We start from the raw sequence: 19,040 nt of genomic DNA on the forward strand, positions 1-19,040 counted from the left end.
CATGCAAGATGACAATAAAAAAATGCCCTGGAGGTGATGCTCGGAGACGACAGTTTTGTGTCACCACGCTTGCGTTACTTTTCTTTTCACTTTCGGCATTTTCATCAACATCTCCAAATACTCGTCATATTTAGAAAGTCATGTGTTCAGATTTGTAGGCTGAAAAAGTAGGAGTTCAAAAGCTAAGCAGAGCTGCAGTGTTGTTGGACGCGCAAATTGATTTTTGAAAATATGACTTGTCGAGTCAGCATTATTCGGCAGATTTTATTTGGGACGTTGCTCTTGGGGCTAGCGCAGGTGTTGCTAATGCTAATAGCTCCTATGTGTGGCTTCATCATATTGAAGCCAACTTGTTGATGATTATTTTTTTTTTTTAAGAAAATATCTATTTATTTGTGATGCCAGGAAAGACATTTTGGAATTTGCCAATTTCCCCCGTGGGACTAATTACCTTGCCGCCTATTTGTATGCCAAGCCACATCCTCCTGTCGCCACCGCTCCGCTCTGTGCATGTCGAGTTAGCCGCTTTCACATCTTTTTGTATTCCAATTCTTCCTCCGACATGTTTGCGTCACGTGACGGCAATGGCATTAATCACGCTGGCCCACTTTTGCAGGAAGTGGCGCTTTTCCGCCATGCGGATATTGTGACATTTCAACACAAGTCGTTCTTTTGAAATGTCACCCACTGTGAAACGGTTGCGTAGGGGAAAAAAAAAAAGCTGCGGATTAATCATTCATACCGCAACCGCTGATTTATCCGAGCAATGCGGCGTCATTCGGGATACTCAAGAGTTTGATGCTGTCATAGATTGATCACGGCCGGAATTAATATGAATAAAGTTGGCTGATCAAATGGAGTCATACTATGCACAATGTTTTTGTGCCGGACTTCTGTAGTCACCAATTTGCAAGCGTGCATTAGCTCGTGGCGCTAGCCGCTAGTTCATTTTGTCAATTTCCTTTCTTGTCGGCGCGAGTCACCGACACAAGGTGGGGAGCGGGCGTTGAACAAAGCTTCATTTCACTTTTACGACTTTGATAAGGTCTCGGGATGTCAGGGTGATCTTTATGGTCGCTCGGCTTAATGAAATCACTCCTCCTCTTCCTCGCCGGCGAGATTTACGACAGGGCTTTGCTAAACTTGTCCGAGTTCCAAAATTAATTCAGCTAAGACGGCAGGGAGGGGAGTAGTTACAGGACAAAGTCGACATGAACATTAGAAAATATTGTTTTAACAATTTAATCAATACAAATGACGCCATTTAATGTTACCCAAATATATAAATGACAAAAATAATTGTTTTTTTTTGGCGTGGGTATTTAATCCTTTTGTTTATAGCGCCTGTTTCTTTTTAAGGCGTGTTTAAAGGCTCCAGTTGTTAGCCAGACGACGCACGTTTGCGACAACGATGCGGCCGCCTTCACGCCGCCGTCGCCAGCTGTCACGTCCGAGACGAGCGATCTCTATTAGGCGGCTGGCCCGCATCCAGCCTTGCCACCTGTCTGGCACGCGCCGCTACAAACCTGACAGCTCATTAATTGGTGAATTAATTGTTTCGTCGCGACAACACTTAAGGGGTGTTCTCGCGTAACTCCCAACAAGGATGTTGTCATTGTGTTCAAAGCCACAATGATGAGTTTTATTGAGGAAAAAAAGTCAAATTCTAAATATAGCCACGTATCATCCAGTGCGGCCACCGTCATTCTACTTTTTTTAATTCTAATTCTAGCTTTGCAAAAATTTCAACAAGTGAAAATATGATGATATTGTTTTATTTCATGAAAAAACATTCGAGTAAAATCGCAACACTTCCATTTTCACATTATTTTTCTTTCCTTTCAGTTGCCAATGAAAAGGCGCATCAAAGACTAGCTATATCCTTTGAGTGTCCGAGAATAGCTTCACAGTGACGCCGCGTATACAAGAATCTATTTATGAGAGCGTGTGATCTGAGGAGCTGTTTTCAAATGCATGAAGATTAATTGAAAAAAAGAAAAAAAAAGAAGAATTGCAGGTGCCGCTTCCCTCAGAATGAGATGGATGAATAATGTATTATTGAGCGTGTGGTAAATAACATCCAGATGGAGGCGGGCGGATTGCAATAAAAGCAGGTCAACAAAACTGGTCACACTTGACAGTCGAGTTGTTTTGATGACTTCTAATGCGATGTAGAACAATCGGCATTTCGTTTTGATTTTACTTTTGTCTGAGTTGGATTTTTTGTTCTTCTTTGGCTGCTTCTACTGAATTCCGATGATCCTTGCAAGTCCAACTACTCATTCTAATGACAGCAACGCTGAATCTTTCTCAATTTGTAAAATCATTTCAAATTTGCTACATTTGGTCATACGGGGGTTTTCACTCTACTGTAATTACGATAATGTGCAATTTAAGTGACACATTCTTGATTCTCTATTCCACACTGGAGCTTAATTCAGTTCCCCAATAACACAACACTTAGCAACGGGATGTTTGCTTCTTTTTTTTTTTGTTAGCATTCCGACAAAGACCCGCCGTGGTAACGTCTCCATTAAGGGGCGACGAGATACGATCTCCCGAAACGGCATTTGGTATTCAAACACAAATGGAGCAATTTGGGCAAATAGCAATGGCGTAATGGCGGCGCCACAGGTGCGACCGCCGAGGATCCTCACGAGTCGGGGCGGGCGCCATCGGTTAAGGACGTCAGCGTTGGGGGAAGACAGAGGGTAATGAAATTGCTACTAGCCACACTAAGCAGTGGCAGTTAGGATGCGGCGGGAATCAGATGCTGGCTCGGGTGCTTATTTTGACGCGGCAGAATGAGCTGTCCCTCCGCAGAAAGAAACGATAATTCAGCTGTCATTCCCAGAAGGGCTGGGGCAATTTGTGCCAAGGTGGAAAAAAAGCACCAAGAGGTTAAAGCCTTCAGCACCACTTTTGCCTACCGAAACGGAAATTTAAAAAAACCCGTTTGTTCGCACCTGCCAGCAGTTTGTAACAATACTCGCTGCTGTAGTTCGGAAACTTTATCGGTAGAGAACATCTGCTGACGACGTTCGGGACCTGTCTATTATTTTCTTAATGAAAACGACTTTTTGGAATTATGACAAAAAATATTGCAATTAAGATGCGTGGGAAAACACATCACAAAATATTCTCAGTGTAAAATATTGAAAACAAAATTGCTGGTGTTTATTTATTTATTATATACTATTTATTTTGTATTTATTTTTCTAGATTCTTACAAAAAATATATCAGTATTTTCACCAAGCATATCATTCAATTGTATCCTGTATAAGGTACTTGAATAGTGACAAAACTTGAGGTATCACGCATTGCTACTCTTAAAATGCGACTTGTACAGGGCATGAAACACTACAAGGTTCCATTAGAACGTCATAATGGCGCGAGGCGGCTGATTGAATGGCACTCCAGCGACGTTTATAGCCAGCTAGCTCGCCGTCTGATTGTCCGATCATTGTCTTTGCGGCAATCGTTCACGTCGCCTTCGAGTAGTGGAAAAAAACGACTCCCATTCCGAACTTGCTGAGAGAGGCAGAGATGCGTACTAAACTAGCCTGTTATGCTAACAATACCCCAAACACAATACTTGTTCTTAACTCTTTAGCCTAAAATGGTAAAATTAGCCCAAGCTGGATTTGCTGTCTTAGTGGGTCATCTTCTTTCTTCTCTCTCCTGTTTACTTTGCGAGCCATTAAATCACTCCAGTGAAAATGCACACTTTTATTTGCCTGAACGGCATAAAACGATGTCTGCCCGCTACCAAGAAGCTTAAAGTCTTTAATTACCATGCGCCCCCACATCCTTCTGTGGGTCTATTAGGCAAAAAGCGCTCGGAGAAATGTAATTACATTCATGTATCATTAATAGTCCATCTCAGTGTTATTTCGAGAGAGTGCAGGCTGGCTGGGTGGCTGAGATCATGGTACATTATCTTTGGATATAGTTGTAAATACTTAATCTGAGCCCACGGGAGGTCTGCTGACATTCGCATTCAGCGCACTTTGTCTCCCATTAATTCCCTTTCAAGTCAAAGAAAAACTTGTTTTTATCTTAAGAAATACCCTACCCTCGCCGGTCGGACTTTCAAAAAGAAGCTGCATCTATTTAGCTGCCTCGCAGGTTTGGATAGAAAATTCGAATATGGACCAAGTCAGTAGATGAACCAAAATGCTAATCACGCTAACCGTAACGCTGACATTCGCCGTAATTCTACAAGGTGTCACACGGCACTAGCAATTCAGCCTGGCAGCGTTTGACCAGGATGAAAGAAAATGGTAATAACCAAACTGTTAGTTGCCAGAATGTCGATTGCTGGATTTCTTCCCACTGACTGCTAATGTTCTGTTTCGCCCTCGCTCATGTTGTTAGCCAAATCCAGTTATGCTAACCCTGACGCGAGATTGCTCGTTAGCTCCTTAACGGAAATTCTAACATTTCCCCCAATCTCTAAACCTTTGCTAAAATTCTCAACTTATGCTAACCCTAACCTACCGTTGGCTCTTCAACCCAACTGCCATGCTAGCCATAACCTCCGGCCGAGACCTTTTATTAACTCCTTAATTAAAACGTGAACGCGTAGCCTTCCACCATTCAGCCCATGGAAGAGGAGCCAAGTTATTATCGACCTCAGACCGGACGATGTACTTGCATCTAACCCGCGGGTCGACTCCCTGAGGCACCTTTGAGACTTGTGTGAAGTTTATAGCGGCTTTGTCAGGTGGGAGATTCACAGCCAAAGAGCTCTCCTGCTTCCCAAGCAGCTGCCCAGAGGCTGGCTGTGCTGTGGAGGATTAGCTTTGAGAGAATTGCCTGCCGACTTTCTTTTCTTCAACGTCAAGCACGGCACCTTAAAGAGGGAAATGGAAGTGGAACTTTTTGCCTTTTCTGGTGTCCAACCATAAATTCCGCAAAAGTTGCCCAGGATAAAATGAGTTCACCCCCACAATTGCCATACAATGAAGTCGCATATGTTAAGCAACACTGTTGTTGTCCGCCGGCCACTTTTTGTCTCCGCATTGGCTGATGGCAGCCTTGTGAATGTTCCCCATAGTGCAAAGTGGATGGTGACAGATGAGCCGCTGCTTCTTTGCAGATGGGTTTCAGTCGCCAGACACATTTCCAGCTGGACTGGAGCAATGCCACACTCATGTCTTCAGGGGGCCCTTTGAGCGCTGCCAGGACCAAGCTAAGGCATGCTGGCTAGCCAGGCGCGAGGTGTCCGAGCACGCCGACTTTGTTCACAGTGGGCCGCCGGCCAGAAGCCGCAGTTTAATGGAGCCACGCTGCCTCGGAATGGAAACGGCGACCTTCGTTAGCCTTTTTTTTTTCCCCGTTAAGCAATTGCATCGATTCGACGTAGCGCTACTTAAAATGTAAAACTACTTCAAATGTTTTTCAATTTGCATCGATTTAGACACCTTTAAATATTTGAAAACTATTGGACAGAAGAGAAACAATAAGCCAGTGAGTAAGAAGAAAGCAACAAGCACATTTGCTTGGTTTCTAGAAGAGTCTTAATAGAGCGGAGAGAATCGTAACAATCAATGCCAAGTTGACGGATTTCGTTTATCGCTGCAAGCGATCACACCTATGCTTATGTCGGTCTTGCTGCTGTCCCTCCGAGCTGTCTCTCTGCATCTCTCCAGAGGGATGGCGGTTAGCTTGATAAGTCATATTTTTAGCAAGGCGGCGGCAGCGGTGATAATTAATTGTCCAATCGCAACCATCCTGACTATGGACTATTGGAAATATTGGAAAAGGAGAGGTTTACTTTAGATTTTAGAGGGTAAGGTTAGTCGGAGGGGGAGGGGGGGGGGAGGAATCAACCTCTTTGATTTGTGAGCGCGGCTGATTGCTCAGCCCGCACGATGAGTCGCAATCACCGGGCTTGATTCAAGGTGACGGATCATCAGTGAGGACGGTCCAGCCTGTAATCGCCTTTGATCGGCCATGACAAACCTGCGTGCTTTGTTCATTTCAACACACAATGCCACAAAGATCAATCTTGATTGCAAACAATCAGTACCGATGACACGATTAGCCTTTATTTCACGACAATTCCGCTTTGACGTTTTGTTTGTTCGTCAAAACGGCCGATCGGTCGTTTCCTCGCTTCGGTCTACAGTGATAAACGCCTGCGTAGGAGTGATCATTGATTTCGGAACGACTCGTGGCCTTTTGTGTGCCGGTTTATGATCAATTTTTGCATATTTTCCAATAACCCAGCTCGATATTGTTCGGCTTCTCCCAAGAGGGAAGCCTGCTGGACCTTTACGGAAAAAAAAATACGCATTCGAAGGCTGGACTTTTTGTGCATTGCGTGTTTACACAATCTGCTTGCTCTGCATTAACGACGGGCAGATCACGTGATCAAATAAAGACGACGACTCCATTAGAATGCAGCCCAAATCACCCGGCGCCGTCTTTTACGGCGCGTAAACGCCACTACTTTACGGTGTAATTAAGTTCTAAAAGAGCCGTGCGCAATCTCCAAGCTATTTGGGAAGGTCCCGTTATTGGAGAGATGAAAAGCCTAAAGGGGGATTGGGGGTGCGCCGGTGGCTGGTAGAGCGGCGCCCTCCAGCAAGGACATTTTTCAGTATTCAGTCTTTTGGTTCTTCCGCAATAAATAGCAGCCATTTTTTTTTCTTTTTAATGAATCCCGACATGTTGGTTTAATTGGAGGTCGGAGGTTCACGATTGTCGTCAGTGGCACGAAAACCGGTTTGTTAATTGCTTGAGCAAACTCTGTCATTGGTGTTTACAAAACACATTTGTTCATCTCATTATCGACTTATTCTTTTTTCTTTTCTATTCTTTTTGTCACGTTTGACGGAATCGTGATCAAAATATGCCAGTTTTCCCTCTCATACTTTGTTCTCGACAGCGAGTTGAAGGGCAGACGGCGTGCACCCGGCCGGGGGTGAAAGTGACAAAGTGCTTCTACGTTTGCGTGCCACTCGGCCCGCTTCGCCATCATTCACGGCAAACTTGCGGGGCCAGATTGCTGCTTTTTAGGGTGTATAAAAAGAAGATTGAGCACGTCTTACTCGGCGAAATGAGCCCCCCGTTGAGCTCTGCTTGGGGGGGGTGGGAAAAAAAAAAAGTCTGGAGGGCGAATACATGGGCTTTTATCACTTATTATACGGCTGAGCGCATCCTATATTGTTCGGGGACTCCTCGCAACCATCCATCTCCTGCATGGTCGGCAGCTGTATGGATCAGGGAAGCGAGATCAGCATGTAATGTCACCGGGAAAGGCTGCACCGCTTACAATTTTTAAGGGCACAGTGCATTTTGTTTTTTTTCGGACACAACAGCACTTTGGCTTATGTGTGAAAGTGCTCGGCGGGAGACAAAATATCACTCTCGAGTTGATGTTTGGCAAACTATGGCCTATTACGGAGGAATGGGGTTGGGGCAAGACTTTCCAGCGCATTCCGACAAAGCAGCAGATGACATAACTACTGTATGTACAGTAGTTGTTGCTAGGCAGAATCTATGGGGCACAATCATTTTTGCCCCAAAGTACATTTCAACTACAAGGGGAATCCTTAACCAGCAGAAATGACAAATTTCCTTTTTTTTTTTTTAAAGCCACTTATGCTGTATCAATCCAAGCCTGACATTTTTGTTTTAATAAGAACCGGAGCGGAGTCATGATTAAGATGAGTCAAGCATGTGCTGTTACTAATGATGTGGAGATAAGCCGTTATGCGGCGCAGCGTCCCTTCATAATTCTCCGGAGGCTGAATGAGAAACCTGCTGGCTAAACAAATGATGCTTCTTGCCGGGCGGCTTGGAGGTCACTTGCGTGTATTTGTGCCTTTTGGCGTGTGCGTTCGTATGTGATTGATCGCTCCAATTATATGTTCACGCGAAGCGGCGTTGGCGTGCTGATAAAATACGCATACAAAGCTGCCCATCTGTAATAATCATAATATTCATAAAGTTGTATGTTTTTAATCATATATGATTTAATGAACTTTGCATCCATAATTGACTCCCATAATCACTGCATGGCTATTAAATATGACTGTGTGCTGTTGCTAGGTAGACTATCATAAAATACACGAGTTTGAAGAACTTTCTATTGACAGCGTCTAGAAGAATTCCAAATGGCATTTGAAGAAGGCAGATATATTTTTATATTTACAAATTTCAATTAGTCACCATTTTGGAAATAAGAGGGTGTCCACACAAAAGGACCTTGAAATGTCTGGCCACCTTAAAGAAAAAACTTAAATGATTGCATTTTTTTCCTCTGATGAATTCCAACTCTTAAAACGATTAATTTCTTAATCAAAAGGAACGTCGGGCTCAGCATTCCCGCTCGCAGTCGTGTCCATTAATCAATTTGAGCCCATTAGCGATAAGGCAAAGGAGCCATTGAGCACCCGTCGCCATTGTGCTGCCGCGACTGCCGTTCCCTAATTAACGTCCCTATCTCCTGGCTGTTGTGTTCACACAGAGTTAAGGGCGAGCCAAGGCCACCGGAACTCCATAAAAATGCAAATCTCAAGTCACGCAAACCCCCCGCAAAGCTGGACCTGATTAAATATCGCCTTGCAAAATGTGTGTCAGGTCCAACAGAAAGTTTTTGGGGGCTGCCATTCTGCCAGGTAACCGTGGCAACCATCCAGAGCGATGGACTCGGCAACCTTCTTATCTTACTCGAGGAGCTATTGTTGGTGGACGGCGAACGGCCTTTTGCAAACTTTATGACGGCGGCGGACGTCGTCCCGTCATATAAATAAAAACGACGGCGCACTTTGTCTGACCCCGGTTCCTCGTGCATGATTGATGACGACGCCGTCGGGGCACTGTGCTCGGCGCTTTTAGCCCCACCCCCGCGAGGGCTCATCGTATCATCGCCGCCCTGACAGCGTGGCGCATGTCGCTAAGTTGATGGTCAGCAGCCACAACCAGTCAAAAGAACGTCGAGACCTCCGAACTGATTTATCCAACATCCAAAATAGTTTAACAACAACAACAACGAAGGAGTTCCCCCCCCCTATTTGAAGAAGTTCGGTGTACACAAAGACTAACGTTTTTTTTCCCGTTTAAGAAAGTAAGTCAATGGAATATAAAATGCCGAGACAAAATGCGGGAGCAAGACGACGTTCACACGTAACATCCATTAAGCGCATCAATATTACATAAACAGCTGCCCTGTGTGTGTGTGTGTGTGTGTGTGTGTGTGTGTGTGTGTGTTAAGCACAGACTCATTTTCTCCATGACGCGCCTTCATGAGATATTTACATTGGTCATCCATTATGGATGATGATGTGATTGAAGCTGAGTGTTCCTCTCGCAGCCCTTGGCTGAACCCACCTGGACTTATTTTTTTTAACTTTTTGAACGGATCATTTGGAGTCCTTCTGTTTCTTTCGACGGCCATCATCTTGAATAAGCGACAAGAGGAGACATTTGATCGGTCGATTATTTCAAGTGTGTTCACGTGGCCTGTGGCATTTCCGCTGCGAACACGTTGTTGAATCGGATCCATCAAACGCGGCACGAAATCTGCATGAGGCCCCGGGCTACTTATTATCCCGGTTGGAGTGGAGAAACTCAACGGCTCTTTGGACATCCCCCAAATCCTCGCCGCACTTCTTGGAGCACATCCAAGCCCTGCCCGCTGCTGTCGCTTCCTGTTGCTACACTCGCTCGTACGCACACACAAAAAGATGACCGCTCAGTGGTGGTCCCTCAGAAGCTCCCACCATCACTCTTCCACTCTCGGAGACTCTCACCCCACATCGATGACCTGTACTTTTTTATTTTTTTGCCCCTTATGCTTCTTGCTTTGTCCTTGAGTTTCAAAGTATTATTTTATCTGTGCCCGACTTAAATACATGAAGCCAATCAAATGGATTGACTTAATATTACTCAAAGTATTTCTGACTATAAATGTGTCATCTATTTAAGGCTCCATTTTGTTGCTGTTAAATCTTGCTTTTGCACTCCCTGACCTGTGTTTTCTCGACCTTCTCGTCAGGCCTCCCCTCGCATCCTCCCACTGCCCTATTTCTGTTCGACATCGTTCATCTTCTCTCCTCCTCCGCTGACACACACGCACACACACACAAAGGAAGCTATTGAATAAATGAAAGATGCATGTAAAACAGAAGGCGAGCGATCTCATCAAGTGAGCCTCTGGGATGTTGACAGGTGGAAGGAAGATGGCGTTCCCTAAAGTGTGCGTACGTGTGAAGGAGGGACTCTGTGTGTGTTTAAGAGAAATGATATTAATTCAAAAAGACAAAAAAAAATAAGTATACCTGGCTATTTTGTGTGCTGACTGGGAGGCGACTCATCATTTAAACACGAGCGCTGTCACTTGAATGGGAGGCGAGCGGCGGCAGCGGCGCTAATGAATTATTCACACAGTCTAATTCCGCTCGCTTTTCTGTCTCCGCAACGCCGTATTGATGCTGTCAGGTGCGTGACGAGGAGCGACGGCGGCGGGCCAGGGCGGGAGGGTCACCCAAATGAATGAATGGCTTCCCGTGTGATCGGAATGTTGGATTTTTACTCTGTTGGAGTCAGCTCAAACGATTCTTGCCCAACATATTTTCCACTTATCAGGACCTCAAAAGCGTCTCTCTTATTCGACCTAATTTATACGTAGGAATTCTTATGACTAGCCTTACGAAAGTGGTACTTGAGTTGCGCTGATTGCTGAAGTCTTAACCCCTCGCCCCTCCCTCGCATTTTCCAGTCCAATCACATTAGCATGTAATAAGACTGCATCATCAATGAGGTTAGCGGCATATTCCTTTTTTCGCCAACAACATTCTCAGCTATATTTTCATACCCTCCACCCCCATCTTTCACATTTTGTTCCCTGTTTGGTTTAAAAAGCACAAAGACTTTTTTTTTTAAGTCAAATGCTAACTGAACTTTGCCTGAACTTCCTTTTCCGTGCACCAACGTGAGCAACTTGATGAACTTGGAAATCGCAAGGACTAACAAAGGGAGGCATATTGTACAAACAAACACATTTTCCATCAATTGCGGGGAGGCAAATGTTTCTGTAATTAGTGGCAAGTGCGGTTTGGGATTTATTTTTACACTCAAAATGAAGTCGAGTTAATAAATGGGACGGTTTGCACGTGCTTTTTTTCAAAAATATTTTCTGTATCCCCGAATAATTTCAAATATTTTTCGTCATAGTATTTTTGCTTTCCTTTTTAATGATAACCCCCCCCTCCCCCTTTTTTTTTGGCCTATAAGATAATTCAAATCATTCTCTTGTACGTTTGTGCAATCTTCCCACGCTCCGCGGGACGTGTCGAGTCCTCATCACGTTATTGGAAAATCGAAGCAACGTTGTTAGCGTTTGATGTCAAGCTCTTGCCAGTCCTTGAGTTTATCATTTGTTATTGTTGGGGGGGGGGAGGTAGCTAAACTGTCTAAATATGTACTGAGGGTGCGTTTTGTGTGTTTGCGCCAGACACGGCAAACAAGCTAATAAGTCACTTGTTTATCTGCTGGCCTTTCCGACGCCACTGACACACCCGGCTAACGCTGCTTCGCTAATCGCGTATGAAAGTGCTTTTGTCTCCATAATGTCAAGCCAAAGAGGACCCCACAGACGCTTTAGTAGCGATTGTAATATTTCATCTATATCGCAAACCCGATCCGGCATGAAAATCTACCCGGTCGTCAAAGCCGCAGAAGATAGAGCAGAGCGAAGCCTCTCTCGGCGCGGCCTCAAATGACGCTTCGGGGACGTGTCGTGATTTGTAATCATAGCCTCGTTCGTCTGGGATTTTGTTTTTCCTCGCTTTCCCTTTTCTTGGGGGTCTCTATTGTCGTTTGTAATGTAAATGGAGGACATGATGTACTTTTTTGCTTATTGGCTGATGTGATCTTGGCTCTTTCTTTGCTGTTTACTTTTGCAGTTCTTGACTTTTGATGATGACTTTCTATTCTTGATACTCGACAGTAAATAAGTCAAACCACTTTCAATTCCGCCCTCAGTAATTGCTGATGATCGGTAGCAAAGAAAAGTATTAGACAGCAACTTGATAATTGGTGTGGGAAACGTAAGGGAGCAAATGAATGCGGCGTATTTATAGAAAAGCAAATGAGCTGATTTCACCTGCGCTAGCTACGAGGCAACGTTGCACTTTTCCTGACTTAATGAGAAGGTAAAACATGCAGCGGAACATATTTAGGCTGCAGCGTTAAGTGCTTTGTGCAACTGCTTTGTGCTTTCATTTCCATACGTTTAATACAACATTCATACGGCGGCTAATCCGCGCTGAATACAAATTGTCATGTTTTTGCCGGTGCAAACAGCTGCACACCATCTGCCACGTCTTTACGGCTGATATTTATCTGTTTTTTTTTTTTCTTCCCCCCCGCTCATATCTTGGCTCGGGGAATGAGGGATTTTCAGGCATGAGAGCCATAGTGGTCGTACTCGCTATCGCCCGACAAACTGTCGAGATTTATGTTGCAAATTATCAAGGAGGCAGAAAGCAGGAGAGTATGTAGGAGGTGAATCTGGGAATTGATCAAATGCTAACATAGCTGCTATGCCGAGGTACGTTATAATAAGATAACGAGAAAAAGTTCAGAAAGCTACTATTTGAAAGTGCGAAAATGCTGACAGCTGCTATTCTGAGATAATTGTTTGCAAGATAACATTTCACATCATGCCATGTTATCAGGTGCAATATGAAATGAAAATTGATCAAATGCTAGCAAGCTAACAGCCGCTAAGCTAACATAATAACCTGACACATGAATACAATACATTTAATCTATTTTTTAAGTATTGCTTGTTGCTTTTCTACTTTTGGCTGAATCCATTAAGACCGTCATATAAATCAATTTCACGCTTTTATCACGGCAATCATATTTTTGTGCTTTTCCAATATCATTTTCATCCATTCTTTTTGTTACCGCGCGGCGTACCGCGCGTTAGCCGTCTTATCTCAGCTTGCAAGTTTTTGTTATGTTGCATTGATATTCATTCCCAGCAAGCCCGTCGTGTCACAAGCGCTTTGTCGCGTACGAGACGCCCATCGACGGCTCGTCCCCTGTGAATTCAATTATCGGCGGCCCGCTTCCCTCTGCTAATCGAATAACAAGCTGCGTCAGCACATTTCGACTCCGCGACAAAAGCCGAGTCAAAATGTCACGCGGGCACCCCGGGCAGGTTTGGCGGAATGAGCGCCAGGTTTGAGGAAGCTAGCGAGTGTCCCTCTCGGGAGGGGGACGAGTATAAAAAAAAAAAACGATGCCGATGATTAAATACACAAATGGAGTGGGGATGCCGCTCAAAGGATTTAAAGAGCTGGAGATTCCCCTTGCCCCGGGTTCAAGTCAATCCAGGCCTAAACGTGGCGAGGCTTTTGCCGAGAGACTCCAGTGAAGAGTGCACTTAAAGGCCTCACACACAAACACACTTACTGAGGTAGGGCCTCAAGTCATACTTTAGGGATTCCAATTTGAAACCAGTGTTGTGGTTTCAAATGCGGGTTTAAAGCTTGTTTGGGTTTCAAGTCTCAGGTGAGTTCCGCCATCTTTTGCGCTCCGGCAGAAATGAAAACCGGCGGCGCTCGTCGGCCATCGCGCCGGCATCCTCTTCGAAAAAGTAAATCAACACGCCGGCTTGTCCAAATGTCAGACAGATAAGACAAACATGCATCGGTTGTGTCGGGAACGGATCATTACAGCCCTCCAATTGATCCCCCCCCGCCGCAAATAAAAGAACAACAACACTCCACTCCAACCCGCTTAGACGGGTAGGCTTTAGCCTTTTAGCCTTGAGAGAGAGTGCAAATGTCAAACATCTTGTGTATTGTTAGCTACTTTTGTACTGTATGCTTGTAAGCGGGGGCTAGGGGGCGGGGGGCAGACACGTTCAGGGCCTGCTCGTGGAAAGAAAGCGAGCCGGCGGTAGGCCACTAAGCGCTTTAATCTCTCTCGCCTCGAGACGGCGAACCGTCTTGTAGTCGACCTTGGCACGAACGCATAGGTCGCCGAGGGGTAGACGGGGGGGGGGGGGGGGGGGCTCGTTTGCATTTCCCACAGATGCATCAGAGAGTGAAACACGACGGGCAATTAGTACGAAGGGATAAGGGGGCGCGTGAACTCTCCTCTTCCGGGCCAATGTGAGATGGAATACATGAAAAGAGCTTATATGTGGAAACTATAGATGTTAGCTTGCCTCGATTGTCATGGCCGTCCTTCCTCTCCGTTGCAGCCGACTCGGAGAGCGGCCCCTGTCGGAGGACGTACTGCGGTCGCGGACGGCAATGCGTGCTGATGGCCACGACGGGACGGGCGGAATGCGTGTGCCAGGAGAAATGCCGGGCGTCCTTCGTGCCGGTGTGCGGCTCGGACGGACGCTTCTACGAGAACCACTGCGAGGTTTACCGAACGGCCTGCGTGGAGAGGAGGCGCATCTACGTGGTGCACAGCAAGGACTGCTTCTTCAAAGGTAAACGCCCTGAACTCTATTATGAGCGTTGACGCCATACTCTTCAGATCCTCATTTCATTTGCAATCTGCTGTGATCTTTCTTCCAAAGGCTCTTTTTGAGTCAGACAAGTTCCCGATCGTCTGTTGAGTGGTTTTTAATCAACGGCGTTGCAAAAAAAAAAAACTAGCTCCGGCTGCGCCACCAACTGTATATAAATATTTTTTTAATTTACCGGTAATTAAACGAAATGATTAGGAGTTATGAAAGCTTGTTTTGATGCAGACACCAAGAGATCTCTGAAAGCTCCCTCAAGGGCGACGGACTCAAAATGAAGTCCGCGTACTTGAAGGCTTTTTGACTTCAATTTAATACAGAGACATTTCCTCGGGAAAAAAAAACAATTGTTTCTTTGAGGCACTTGTCGGGCGCGCCGCCTCCTGCCGCCACTATCTCCGTGGCAACCGGGATGTCTGTAGTGGATATTCATTTAATGGAGATGAAAGAATCAAATTGTTTTGCAGTCAGGAGCCCCATGGTTGAGTTTGTCGTCTGGGAAACGATAGCCTGACAAGTAGCGTATACTCACAATGGCACTTAAATGGAACGACAATTGAAGGCCGTGTACACGAGGCTTTTTGTGCTCACAAACGCCGCGTGATAGAAAATACTTTACGGATTGCGATTCTTCTGTACTGTGCAGACATTTACTGTAAACAAACACAGTGAAGCTCAGCCTCTGGTTAGCCTACGTCGTGCTTTAGCAATAAAAATGACTCCCGTTTCACAAAAGTACGTCGCATCAAAGTCCACTTCATCCTGACTCCCTGTCAGACATCTGTTAGCGGCGTAGCTTTAAATCTCCTTTTCCAGGTCAGATTAAAATATATTCTCCACTCCCCTCAAGGTGCAGATGTGTAAATAGAGGAGCTCGGGGTTTTTTGGCATCGTTCACATGCGTGCTCACACACGCAATCGTGGCGGCGGTTTTAATCGGCCCGTTAAGCCGATAGGGATTCTTGGCCCGCGCCGGCGCGCATAGCTAATCCACATTAGCTACGTTCGCTCGCCAAATTAGGCCACCGAAGCCAGACGACGGAGAAGGGGAGCGGCTGGAGATAGAGAAAAGAGGTTTCGCTGATTAAGACTGCCGGCGTCCAAATAACAGGAGGAGAAAGGAGTTGACGAGACGTAACCGGCGGTGGCTAGCCAAATACGTATTTCCCAAACAAGCTAATTGAGTCACACGGTCACTTGTTTGCCGCTGAATGTGGCTGAATGACAAACACCAGGGGATCTTAGCCCTTGGTTGTCATGGTTACAGTGGCTCTGAAGCGTCATTATGGCTTTTTTTTTTAAGGTGTCCCCTTCAAATAGGTTTTGGTCAATATCCAGATTGACATTAGCGGTCCGCCACCACCGCAGCGTGCCGAGTTACAGGTAGCGTTCGTCAATCTGCTCTCGGCTTTAATTTCCTTGAGCTTACTCTGAAGAACAACGAGGCTTCCTCACTTCTTGGCCATCACAGTAAATAAATCTGCCAGACCCTTTTAAGTGGCCCCTTGCCCGCCCCCGGCAGCCTTTGGGCCATGCGCGTCTGATTAAGCTCTCAAATTTCGATAAAAACCTAAATGCTGTAGTGTGAAAGTCACTTTGCCTTTGCTTCAGGCTACGATCCAGAAGCGGCGGTGTCGAATTTGACCTCTTTCATCGGGATTGTTGTGACCGGTTGAAAGGCTCGGAAAGATGAGACGGGGACTCCCTGTTTCGGCATTAGTAGAGACGATTCTGAGACTTCTGGCAATTTATATATCCTTTTAAAAAATGGGAGAAAGTACAATGGACCCACCACGCTAAAATCATCATGACTCTAATTTGATCGTGCCACTTGCGACCCCGCCGTTGATTAAAAAGGTTCTAAAAAGCATCAGCGGCGGCTGATTAATCATCTCCGTCCTCCCTGATTGAATGCAGATCAGAAGGTCGTGTTTGCGACGGGGTTCAAGAGGGGGTTGGACACCCGATCGTGCTGTTAACTTTGGGATCCAAATCGTCCCGATGAACTAATAGTGAACAAAAACCTAGCTAAGGCCAGCGGACTACATTTTTCCGGGTGGAGCCTAACCTGAAGTTGAAACTGTCCCAGTTTAGGTTGGAGCCCGATTAGACTGAGCCTTGCACAGATGTTTGGGTTTAAGCGCCACTATGAGTTAGCACTGACCCAGTTCCGCTTGTAATGTTAGCTTTAAGGTCAGGGAAACCAGTTCATCTTACAACGTGGCCTTTCTGAGCTCACGGATTTTACCTTGAGCTGAGGTGTTATGACCGGGGATTAGGGTTTGTCTTGGAAGACCTTGGATCCTAACAAGGTGGTTGCGGTTCGAGATTTGACAAAAAGGAATCGTACAGTCAAGAAATTGGGTTCAAATGAATGACTTGTTTCGGATGGCCCTGACGTTGTTTTTACTCCATCCTTGTTTATCAGGACACAAAATGCGCCATCGAGGAAATTAGCTTTAATGCGTCCTGTTCGAAGGGGGAACAAATTGCTTGATGCTTGTTTGGAGTGGACGACTTGCGGGAATTCTCCTCCGCTTTTAGCCGTCCATTATCCGTCAATGTTGGCCGCTGCACTTTAATCATCGGTTCTTCCCGTATCGGATTCGCCATCAACGTGTCGGTAGCCTTTTTGACGCGGACGCCATTAACTCGGTGACGATCCGTGTCATCATCGACCCGGCGGAATAAGGTCGGCCGCACCGAGACGCTTTTAAAATGCTGCGTGTACTGCCCCAAAATGGAGTTAAAAGTTACCAAGGTCGTGCTGATGCAAAGTAAAAAGTTACTGTCAGGCAGGTGAGGACTTGCCTCAGTCCGGGGAACCAAGTGTGACACGTCGGACCCACCGCGAGTCCTCCCCTGACAGTCCTTTATTTGTTAACGCCGGCTTATTAACGAGCCGCCCGGCCACCCGTCTTTCTCTCATTTAGCCTCTCTCCTCCCCGCTAATTCATTACGGCCTCGGCAAATGGATGTCCTGTCCCAGATAGAGATGTCCCACCATTTGTACGCCCGGTCCCTCGTGCCTCCCTCTCCCAAAAACTTTTTTGGGACCTGCTACGAATGGTGGACTATCCGAAAAACAACGCAGATGATAGAAAACAACAACTTAGTGTGCATCACTTATTCATTGTGCGCTGCTGTAACAACTGCAAACAACCGAGTGAAAAATAGACATACATAATTCATGATCTGCCGTTGCGCTCCAGACGATGCGAGGGAAATGTAAAGCCAGCTCAAACCGTAATTATGTTGATCATATGACACCTTTCCCCCATGTTGCTTGCTATGTTACATCCTTATTCTAAAATAAATATAAACCAATGTACAGGATCTAGCTAGCTAGCTAGCTAGCTAATGTTATAGCCTCATTCCAAAATAGATAAAATCCCCACAATGTTTTCTTTTTTTTTTTTTCAAAAATAGGACTACACACTTTGTAATGCGACGCTAGACACATATGTAGCAAAGTAGATTGGACGTAGGTTATGTAGACCGATATCTAGTTTGGTTGATAGCTTAAGTAGATGGATGTGTAGCTTGTTGGAGACAGCGCGTTGGATCGATACGGTGATAGCTTCTCGCCACACACATTCATGGAATTGCCCTTTCGAGAGATCAATACTAGACTGCAAGATTAATAGCATCTGTTTATAGACCGCACGTATTGTTTTACTTACATTATTTCGGCATAGCGCATATCCCTCAACTTTTCAAACATGCTGTGTTGCTATCCAATAAAAAGGATACAAAGCGAAAGCTAGTTTTTCTTTTTTGAGGCTTATTATGTGATCCAAAAATTAAATGAATCGCAGTGGGACCTTGCTTTTCCCGTGTTTAGTTCGTCTTTGCGGATCTCATCACGACTGAATCATTACAACCTGTGTCTCTTTGTTCCCTCTCTGGCTGTAATACAAAAACCAGAAAAGGAGGGAAGAATTAAAGTTGGCAGCAGTGGATGTCCCACTGATAACACACATTTACGCCGCATGTTATTAATTTGAGTCATTATGTTGTCATTTTTTCCACAGCTCGTTATACATTTTACATTTCAGGTCTTTTTAAAGGTTTGGACCAAGACTCATGCGCATCCTAATGTAGCTTTTAGCGCTTGTTAGCAAAGCTCCTCATTAGCGCTCGTCTAATTGTGATTTATTGAAGGGGGCGCTTTTTAGCGCTCGGTCACATCTGCCGCGGCGCTAACAGGTGGTAGCGTATGATTTTCGGAGGCGTTATGACGGATCCAATCGGCAGAAAAAAAAGAAAAACAAAGCTGCCGGCAGCCGAGCGAGGAATTGGAAAGTGATGAATGATTTCGTCTGGCTCTGACGCTTTGTTTGCGGATGTTGCTTTTATCAGTTTAATAGCCGCGTGAAGGCCAAATGCATAATTTGGCTGCCTGTCTTTGCTTTCTCAAGGTCGGAACGTTGACAACTGTACAGTAAAATTGCAAAAGTAAAGCCGAATTTTGTTATTTCTTTAATTAAAAAAAAATCTTGGGGGTATTGCTAACGGAATTTTATCCCCGAA

At 45.3% G+C, this 19,040-nt stretch overlaps 1 protein-coding gene and 1 long non-coding RNA gene across 4 annotated transcripts in view; one reads left to right on the forward strand and one right to left on the reverse strand.

Moving 5' to 3' along the window:
- The window catches only part of fstl4 (follistatin-like 4), a 64,695-nt gene that overhangs the window by 23,778 nt on the left and 21,877 nt on the right, over positions 1–19,040 (forward strand). Inside the window, exon 7 of the mRNA XM_088398801.1 lies at positions 14,235–14,471. Within this exon, the coding sequence (XP_088254927.1) occupies positions 14,235–14,471 (237 nt within the window). The remainder of the gene's footprint in view (positions 1–14,234; positions 14,472–19,040) is intronic.
- The window catches only part of LOC148386642 (uncharacterized), a 66,368-nt gene that overhangs the window by 9,526 nt on the left and 37,802 nt on the right, over positions 1–19,040 (reverse strand). The gene's annotated exons all lie outside the window — the stretch shown is intronic.

Source organism: Syngnathus floridae, chromosome 15 (assembly GCF_059516105.1).
Source record: "Syngnathus floridae isolate MCC-2025c chromosome 15, RoL_Sflo_1.0, whole genome shotgun sequence".
In the NCBI taxonomy this organism is placed as follows: Eukaryota; Metazoa; Chordata; class Actinopteri; order Syngnathiformes; family Syngnathidae; genus Syngnathus; species Syngnathus floridae.